The following is an 8774-nucleotide window of genomic DNA, read 5'->3' on the forward strand; positions in this document are numbered from 1 at the left end:
GCTTTTGAGATGCAGAAGCTCGAGCTGGACCCTGACGGCAAGACCCACCTTTCTGCCGCCAAGGATGCTAATCGGCTGGACCCACCTAAAACCCACCTCGATCCCGGCCAGCGGGGAGCCGAAGACGGCGGATGGAGGGGCTCAAAAAAGTCCGGCTATGAGCTTTTCCAGGCGCGGGCAGATCTGGGTAGCATCATGCCACCACTGCGCTTCCTTGACTCATAACGCGTAATTTTGGAAGAAGTTGCAATTTGTGATCTGTATTGTGTCTTCTTGTCCCTTCTCTCCTGTCTTCCTGACTACGCCAACATGTCGACTTTTGGCGAGTATTTCCGGGTGACCACGTAGGCTCTGCCCTAACTCCCTCCGTTACGAAACCGCCCGCCGACACTGACGTTCCTAGCTATGGCGAGTCGCACTGCCGCTCCGTCGGCTGCATCGTCGATGGCTGCCCGCCCGGCATGGAGCTCACCGAGGAGGACATCCAGCCCCAGATGACCCGCCGTCGCCCGGGACAAAGCGCCATCACGACCCCGCGCAACGAGAAGGACCGCGTGCTGATCCAGAGCGGAACCGAGTTTGGCGTCACCCTCGGGACGCCAATCGGCATGATGGTGATGAACGAGGACCAGCGGCCGAAGGACTACGGCAACCAAACCATGGACATGTTTCCCAGGCCCAGTCACGCCGACTGGACCTACCTCGAGAAGTACGGCGTCAAGGCGAGCAGCGGCGGCGGGAGGAGTAGCGCACGCGAGACCATCGGACGCGTCGCAGCGGGTGCCATTGCCGAGAAGTACCTGAAGCTGGCCTATGGCGTCGAAATCGTCGCCTTCACCAGCTCAGTCGGCAACGTCCACTTGTTCCCTCCCACGCCCGAACATCCCAGCCCGAGCACCAACCCCGCGTTCCTATCGCTCCTCAACAAAATCGACCGCAAGACAGTCGACGAATACCTTCCCGTCCGCTGCCCCGACGAGACGATCTCCCGGAAGATGGAGCAGTACGTCTCCGAGTTCAAAGAGCGCAACGACAGCATCGGCGGGACAGTCACCTGCGTCATCCGCAACGCCCCGAGCGGCCTTGGCGAGCCCTGCTTCGACAAGCTCGAGGCCAAGCTGGCGCACGCCATGCTCAGCATCCCCGCCACCAAGGGCTTCGAGATCGGATCCGGCTTCGGCGGCTGCGAGGTTCCCGGGTCGACGCACAACGACCCCTTCGTCTCGGCGGCAGACGTGGAGCTCCCTTCCAGCGTAGCAGAGAGCGGCGCTGCCAAGAGCGGCTTCACGCGACCCAAGCTGACGACCAAGACGAACTACTCCGGCGGCATCCAGGGCGGCATCTCCAACGGCGCGCCCATCTACTTCCGGATCGCCTTCAAGCCGCCGGCGACCATCGGCCAGGAGCAGATGACGGCGACGTACGATGGGTCCGCGGAGGGGATCCTGGCGGCCAAGGGGCGGCACGACCCCTGCGTGGTGCCGCGGGCGGTGCCCATCGTGGAGGCGATGGCGGCGTTGGTGTTGATGGATGCCGTGCTTGCGCAGCAGGCGAGGCACACGGCCAAGAGCCTGCTGCCGCCGCTGAAGCAGACCATCAACTCGGGCAAGCCGGCAGGGAACGGTGTCACGGAGGCGGAGGAGGGCGTCAAGGGTCAATAGATAGGGAAGTCTAAAAAGGTCAATGGATGTGGTGGGATACCCGAGTGTATGGGTCCTCCTTAAGCACAGTGGCGTGACCGTTTGTAGATGGGCTGTTATGTGTGCGTTCCGTCCCTCAGTCGAGTACCACACTTGAACTGCTTGTTGCAAAGAGGAAATAGGTGAGCTGACTTCCTGGTATGAGGCAGGCCAAACTTGTCACGTTCATATCCCAAACACCACCTCGCAACGTCCAACGGAGTTGTTTCGCCAAGAAGTATTGTTAAGCCCATGTATAGCCTCAGCAACTTCCTCCCAGCCCAGCCCAGCCCCTCACCTTGCTCCTTGAATGAAGCCTCAATTTTATCTGGTGTCCTGGTGTCTCAAGTGCTTGTTGGCTGATGCCTCCCAAAAGACGCTGCGCGACGTGCCTAGACGCGAATGTGGGCTGCAACTGCAAAATGGGGACTTAGTGGAGTTGGTGAGGTTGGTTTGGCGAGGTAGAGCGCGATCTGTGAGAAGCTTGTTAGTAACGAAGACGCATGCGTGATGCTCTATGGGAAACGGAATTGCCAGAGGAGAGCTAGATCATGGGACTTCGTTCTTCTCATGGCCTGTCTTTGGACCCAAATCAACGCTGATTCCTGATACAGTAATATTTGGTGACTTGGCCCATCATGTCCTGTGTGGTTGATCCTTAACGCGAAAACAGAAAGGAGACTTACCAACTCACTAGCCGGTAGAGACCTCTCGTTCACCCCTTTTTGACCCTACCCCCGTTGCACACCAGCCCAGGGATCATGATGCGCCGGCTCGACCATCGGCCCAGCTCCCGCAACCCCGCCATATCCACCCGTCCCTCTCTGCTCCTCGCTCCCATCCTCCCTTTCCTCTCCATCCCGCACCTTCCCTTCCCCCTCCTCCTCATCCACCCTCTCCGTCTCCACATCCTCTCCCGGAGCAGCCAACATAGGTCGTCGACTCCCCTCCCCGCCGCTTGGCTCATAACCGGGCAAAAGGCCACTCCCCCCGAACAACCTTCTCACCCATCCCCAATCCCCATCGACAGTACTACTACTAGTAGTAGTACTAGTACCATGTCTATATCTCCCCACCAGAAAGACAACCAGCACCTGCAGCACCCCAACAGCAAGCACAACCCCGAGCTCCCCGCCAGCCACCCGTCTCAGCGTCCCGTCCCACTCCGGCAGGCAAGGTGTGTGCCGCCCGAACTGGGCCTCGCACGCCCCCGGGGCCGGGTAGGACCCCCGCGGGAAGGGCCAGGCCATGTCACGCGGGGTGCGGAAGCCGCAGCAGGCGAGGGCGTCCTGGATGCAGCGGACGGCGTCGGCGTTGTGGGACGAATAGAGGGCGAGCCATTTGTTGTGAAGCAGGCAGGAAGTGGTAGATCGGGAGAGTAAGGGGCAGGCGAATGAGGTTGCCAGGAGTGTGGTGAGGATTAGTTGGACGATGTGGAGGATGGAAGGGAGCAGGGGTTGGATGGAGAGAGGGAGGATTGTTGGGGAGGGGGTGGTGCTGGTGGTGTGTTTGCAGTTGCGGTTGCGGCTATAGGGGGAACGCGGGTGGAAGAAAAGGTGGGGGATGAAGAGCGTCGTGAAGAGGGAGAGGAAGGGTAGGAGGATGGTTAGGATTGTCAGGACAGGGGGGATGGGTAGGGAGAGGTGGCCAGCGTTATGTGTTCGTAGCTTTTGCGAGGCTTTCGTTAACTCTTTTCTGGTTGCAACGTCTGGCAGGAGAAAAGGAGCGGGGGCTTTGCATTGCGATGCCGACAAGGGCGAGGATGATCTGGGGAATGTTCAGTAGGGCGGAGAGGCGGATGGGAAGGGTGTCTGTCTTGCAATCAATGACCTACCAGAGAGTAAACTATCAGTATCATCGCCATTGTTTGCAGTGTGGCTGATGATCTTGGGATCTGTCTGGGCGGGTTGGCTGGGTTTGAGTTAACGGAGAAGATCTCATCGGGGCGAGGAAGGAGGGGAAGACTGGGCTTGAGCACCCAACGGTACTAAACATGTTAATAAGGGCAGTGCGGTTGTTTGCGTCACTATCAGAATTCGGAACCTTAACCCGCTGAGGCCAACTGGATGAACGTCTGTCTCTGCCCAAGTCTCCTGCATGGTCCCGGAGTCAATATGGAGTGCTACCGCAGATAGCCGACGACAGCCACGAGTGGTACCTCGTTTTGAGCAAGGTTTGCCGTTTGTTCTAGGACGACAGCATACTTGACAGTTCGAGTGTAATGCTGATTGCTGACTCGCTCCTACATCCTGGGGGTGGTGACTCGAATATAATTTGAAGGAACGTGGGCTACTATACGAGGATGGGAAAAGGGAGTACATACAACGCCGACCAGGGTGCTACTGAGGCTCGTCCCATGTCTTCCCGGCCCTGGCTTTCATCAGGCCGCCGGTGCTTGCCCACAATTTCATTCCAGGGAATATTTACTTTGAAAGTAAGCTGCCAAGTATCCAAAACATCGCCCCCTTCTGCCCGCTATTCTATGTTACCTTGATCCTACAACCATATACAATCCAACAGGTTCCCACCAAACCCCAGAAGCGAAGTACAAGCCGACAAACCACCACCATCGAACAGTCGAGTCCACCCGCTTATTAGCACTTGGGCGGGAGGGCCTTGTCGTCGGTCGGCGTCTTGGCCAGCGCAATCTCCTTGTTGCGGCGCTTGACGAGGCCCTGGAGGACGTTGCCGTTGCCGTCGTGGACCCACTTGGGGAGCTCCTGGGCGATGACGGTGTTGGGGCTCTCGCCGGCGTTCAGGCGCTTGATGAGCTGCGAGCCCTGCGCGGCGCCGCAGCCCATGTTGAAGCTCCAGCTGATCAGGGCGCCGTACTGGTTCAGGTTGAGCTTGGCCTTGCACATTTGGGTAATGCACTTCTCGAATTTCTTTTACGATGGGGAATTTTGTTGGTTAGTATGGGATGACACTTCTTAATCTTCGGGGTGCTGTGAGGAAAAAAAGGAAAAAGAAAAAGATGGTACCTTCATGTCGTCGGCCAGGAGCTTCTTGCCGTCGGCCTTGGACAGGGGGATCTTGTACTTGACGTCCGAGCACTTGGAGTTGGAGCAGAGGTGGCCGTAGCCGACTGTTGGGTGGCCCGTGGCATCGGTATCTGGAGCGCCCGACAGGTGAGCATATTGTGTCGAATCGATGGATGGGAGGTGAGAATAAATCAGGCACTTACAAACGTTGGGCACAAAGCCCTCCGACACGGCAATCAGATCAACAGTAGCCTGATTCGACTTGGGCGCAGCACAGGTCGAAGTGCCGCCGCATTTGCCCGTCACATAGCCGTTGGAGCCAGTTTTGACATAGTAGTCGGAGACATAGCAGCCATCCTGCGTCTTGTCCCAGATGCTGTTGCCGCTCACGGTCGTGCCCGCCGTTTGACAGGTGATCTTGACATCGGTGCCTTTAGCATAGGTCTTCTTGACGGCGTAGCTCGTGCCCGGCCCTGAGCGGCAGTTGACACTGTCGCCGGTGATCAGGTAGGCACTGGCGGGAGCCAGAGCAGAGGCAAGAGCGGCAAGAGCGACGACCTTCATGGTGGATTATGTAAATGATGTGCTCAAGGAATGTTGGGGGGGGGGGGGGGGGGGGAGGGAAGACGAAAGCTGTCTATGGTGGAGTTGGAAGAAGGACACGATGGTAAGGGAATGTCAAGGTTGAGAGCGGTAATTAAGAAGCATTACCATCATACTTATACACGTTCTTCCGCTTGAGCCTTGAGGTTCTCGGTTTCGATGTCGTCGCGAGACTTGAGATCCGTCAAAGATCCCTTCTCGGTCTGGGACGTCAACCTATACTTGGTAAGACGGAACGATGGGGAGCCGGCTTATTTCGAAGTTTACCTTATTTATTATTGCCTCAACGATGCTATCCCCGACAGGCTATGTTCTCCCATCGCATTACGATGTTATTCCCGCGTCTGTGCACTACCTATCCGTAGGGGTCTAGATGACATGCATCACAATAGGTGTCCGAATCGGTAGTCGATTTCCAAATTTGTGCGGTGCGCTGAGATGGCGCTAGCTTTCTTCAGCACCGGTGACGCCTGGCACTGCGAGGGCTGACCCGGCTCGCCCGGCTGAACCGACGCCGTGCTAAGTTAAGATTCCGGGTCGGGTCGATCATTTCTCCAGTCACCAGTGTTACATTCCTCGGTCCAAGGACAAGCCCGGACTAGGATCGGGCTAGGCCGCTGGGCGTAATCCGTACATACCGTACACTAACGTCTATGTAAATCTTCGCCGGGCCATGAGCGCAAAAAGGGAGTGCACTAACGTTATTGGCTTACTGGTCGACCCGAGCACTCGATTTTCATTTTTAAGCAAGTCCCCTCGCAACACACCTGTAAGTAAAAAAAGACAAATTAGGTTCTGAGCGGCTCGCTCCCTTTGACAAGGACTTTCCCACATTGGCCATATTTTCTGTGGGGGAATACATGGATCGTGGGGTTGTTGGCGCCATTGTAGGGTCGCATTGAATGACCCTATTTTACCTCGCCGCAAGTCCCATGCATACACTAAACTCCACTCTCACTAGTCTTCAAGAAGACATCTCATGAGTCGGCTCAACTGCGGTTGAAGATAGTACGAGAATGGGGTTGGCTTACAGTGGGAGTCAGGAAGAACGAAGTGCGTCCAGTGAGTTTGATATTACGGCGCGTTGATCAGCTAGTGAAATTGATGGGCTAATTCACGAGGTGCGCCGTTTGGAATCAACTGCTTGGAGGCGACGGAGTGGGACAGAGAGAAGGCTTGTTTTCCACATAACTATGTGTACATGATAGAGAGACGAGCCGGCAAACAGATAACACAATGACTCTAGGTGCTTGAATCCGTTCCCTTCTTCTCAAAGCCACAGAGATCCGTGGCAGGCGTGTCAATGTCCTCCGTAATCTCGATCTTGTTGACGGCGTCCTCCGTTGCTACCGTGCCATCAGTTGTGGAGAAATTCCCGTCCTTGGCAGGGGCGCATGGATGAAAGGGGCCAGGAGCTGGCCCACCCCAGCGGTCAGCCTCATCATTCATGCCCTCCTTTTCCTGTGCGATTGGGTGTGTTCTGTTAGTAAATACCAGGGAGAGAGTCGGCGGAGTCCCTTACCTGCAGCCGGGGAAATGATATAGGCCTTCAGATTATCCCGTCTTACTGAAGACTCAGTGGACTCGGCCAGCAATGCTGACGGCGTCGACACTCTCTGTGCACGGTGATGGTTCATACTCGTCTGCGCGGGACGAAAGCATATTTTTAATACCTTATATAAAGAGGCCATGTGAATCGGTTGCTGATCCTTTTTGAAATCATCTTCCACTGAGCTTCCTCTCACTCATCGACCTCATCGCAGCTACAGCCTAACTACACACTACAGTCCTCCTTCCTTTGCACATATTCTTCTCCCTATTCACGCCATGAGGCTCGCCGTTTTCGCTGCCTTTTTCCAGGCCGTGGCCTTCTCCGTCACCAATGCCTACCCGATCAGCGGCAACGGCGTCAACTGCCGGTCCGGTCCCGGCACCAGCTACGCTGTGAAGAAGACGTATCCCAAGGGCCACGACATCAAGATCAGCTGCCAAACCGAGGGCACGAGCGTCAACGGCAACAGCATCTGGGACAAGACCCAGGACGGCTGCTACGTGGCCGACTACTACGTCAAGACCGGCACCAACGGCTATGTGACCGATAAGTGCGGGTCCAGCGGCGGCGGCGGCGGCGGCGGCGGAAGCGGGAGCATTCCGGGCCCCGTCAAGGACGATTACCCCTACAAGGGGAGCTGCGGGCCCGTAGACAAGTGGAAGTACTTCAAGTGCCGTACGTCGTCCGAGACCGCCACTCCCTCCTCCTCTTCCCAACCTTCCCCGACCCGATTCATGCGACCCGAAGCACCCTAAAAGAAAAAGAAAAAAGAAAGAAGAAAAGAAATCCCAAGCACACCACAGCACTCCCCATTGTTATTGTTGAGAAAACCCACAAAAGAGTCCCAGCTGACGCGGCCCACCTGCTCTCTCCCACAACAGAATGCACCAGCTTCGTGGCGTGGCGCATCAACTCCCGGCTGGGCATCAACTTCCACAACATGTACAAGGGCGTCAACTGGGGCGACGCCGAGTCGTGGGACGACGCGGCGCGCCGCACGGGCGTCAAGGTCAACAAGACCCCCAAGCCGGGCTGCATCGCCCAGTACAACGGCGGCAAGGCCGGCCACGTCGCCTGGGTTGCCTCCGTCGGCACCGACACCGTCACCGTCGAGGAGTACAACTGGAACACCGTGCGCGGCTACGGCAAGAGGACGGTCAAGAAGACCGCGTTCGACAATTACATCCATCTAGACTCCAGGGTTTAACTAAACTGGTGATTGGATCTCTTTGCTCTTCGTGGGGAGCGTTATTATTACGGGGGGGAGTGTCTGGGGTCGGGTGTGTTGGTAGGGCTTAACACAGGTATTCTATCGCTTCTTGTATCTAGCTTGAGTTGACTTATTGGGACGTTTTGGGTTCGCTTTTGGGGGATAACCTTTGGAAGAGTTTAAAGTCATATCTTACCTAGGTAGACTTTTAGAAAATGCACGTCGGCTTGGTTGTTCTGTCTACCTACCTCTCTGCCTTTTAGTGATGATCTGCGCTAGGACTGATGTGATCGCAGTGTTAGGTATTACCAGAGGATGGAAGCATAGGAGAGTTCTTCCATTTGACGCAAAATCTCTAGCGTTGCGCGACTGCGGTTGCTGACTCAGCTGCCTCGGCGCATCGCTCGCCCGATGTTTTGCCGGACGAGATCCCGTTCTCGTTCCCGGGCCGTAGCCGCCTCCGTAACGACTACAAATGGCGCCGGCGACGGAGCCCGGAAGGCGTCGCCCATTTTACTTCGTTCACACCCATCGAGCCCTCCGGAACGCCTCCCGGGCATTCGTGATAGAGATGCATTTTTGGCGCCAGGATCCCGTCCCCTATATAGGGACGCAAACCAACTGCGTCGGAGCCTCGAGGCTCGGTGATGGCCTGGCTCACTTATGCCGTCGTAGCCTCCCTCCTTCCTCCTCCCAAACCCTAGAATCCCCTTCCTCTCTACTTTCTCTTTATTCTTTCTGCTCCTATC

At 56.6% G+C, this 8774-nt stretch overlaps 4 protein-coding genes across 4 annotated transcripts; 2 read left to right on the plus strand and 2 right to left on the minus strand.

The window, feature by feature from the left end:
- The first annotated feature begins 158 nt into the window (after positions 1–158).
- B0T15DRAFT_250554 (chorismate synthase) lies at positions 159–1825 on the plus strand. Its single transcript, XM_062863171.1, has 2 exons — positions 159–344; positions 404–1825. The coding sequence occupies exons 1-2, from the start codon at positions 310–312 to the stop codon at positions 1659–1661; spliced, it is 1293 nt and encodes a 430-aa protein (XP_062720458.1). The 5' UTR covers positions 159–309; the 3' UTR covers positions 1662–1825.
- Positions 1826–2409: 584 nt separating this feature from the next.
- On the minus strand, positions 2410–3543 carry B0T15DRAFT_568439 (uncharacterized protein; the record flags this gene model as incomplete). The annotated part of the gene is made up of 3 exons (XM_062870765.1): positions 2410–3346; positions 3432–3446; positions 3514–3543. 3 exons carry the CDS (start codon positions 3541–3543, stop codon positions 2411–2413), a joined length of 981 nt encoding a protein of 326 aa, XP_062720459.1.
- A 359-nt stretch (positions 3544–3902) lies between these two features.
- On the minus strand, positions 3903–5257 carry B0T15DRAFT_437284 (lysozyme-like domain-containing protein). Its single transcript, XM_062865847.1, has 3 exons — positions 4864–5257; positions 4661–4791; positions 3903–4564 (listed from the first exon to the last, which is right to left on the minus strand). The coding sequence occupies exons 1-3, from the start codon at positions 5222–5224 to the stop codon at positions 4274–4276; spliced, it is 783 nt and encodes a 260-aa protein (XP_062720460.1). The 5' UTR covers positions 5225–5257; the 3' UTR covers positions 3903–4273.
- Positions 5258–6698: 1441 nt separating this feature from the next.
- B0T15DRAFT_503906 (uncharacterized protein) lies at positions 6699–8334 on the plus strand. Its single transcript, XM_062867481.1, has 2 exons — positions 6699–7490; positions 7697–8334. The coding sequence occupies exons 1-2, from the start codon at positions 7091–7093 to the stop codon at positions 8020–8022; spliced, it is 726 nt and encodes a 241-aa protein (XP_062720461.1). The 5' UTR covers positions 6699–7090; the 3' UTR covers positions 8023–8334.
- Positions 8335–8774: the final 440 nt, after the last annotated feature.

Source organism: Chaetomium strumarium (genome assembly GCF_033439665.1).
Source record: "Chaetomium strumarium strain CBS 333.67 chromosome Unknown B0T15scaffold_5, whole genome shotgun sequence".
In the NCBI taxonomy this organism is placed as follows: domain Eukaryota; kingdom Fungi; phylum Ascomycota; class Sordariomycetes; order Sordariales; family Chaetomiaceae; genus Chaetomium; species Chaetomium strumarium.

Coding starts and splice junctions, on each gene's coding strand:
- B0T15DRAFT_250554 (XM_062863171.1), top strand. CDS start 310: ATGTCGACTTTTGGCGAGTATTTCCGGGTGACCAC. Junction 345..403: donor GAGTATTTCCGGGTGACCAC/GTAGGCTCTGCC, acceptor TGACGTTCCTAG/CTATGGCGAGTCGCACTGCC.
- B0T15DRAFT_437284 (XM_062865847.1), bottom strand. CDS start 5,224: ATGAAGGTCGTCGCTCTTGCCGCTCTTGCCTCTGCTCTGGCTCCCGCC. Junction 4,792..4,863: donor GGGCTTTGTGCCCAACGTTT/GTAAGTGCCTGA, acceptor CGGGCGCTCCAG/ATACCGATGCCACGGGCCAC. Junction 4,565..4,660: donor TCCTGGCCGACGACATGAAG/GTACCATCTTTT, acceptor CCATCGTAAAAG/AAATTCGAGAAGTGCATTAC.
- B0T15DRAFT_503906 (XM_062867481.1), top strand. CDS start 7,091: ATGAGGCTCGCCGTTTTCGCTGCCTTTTTCCAGGCCGTGGCCTTCTCC. Junction 7,491..7,696: donor GTGGAAGTACTTCAAGTGCC/GTACGTCGTCCG, acceptor CTCCCACAACAG/AATGCACCAGCTTCGTGGCG.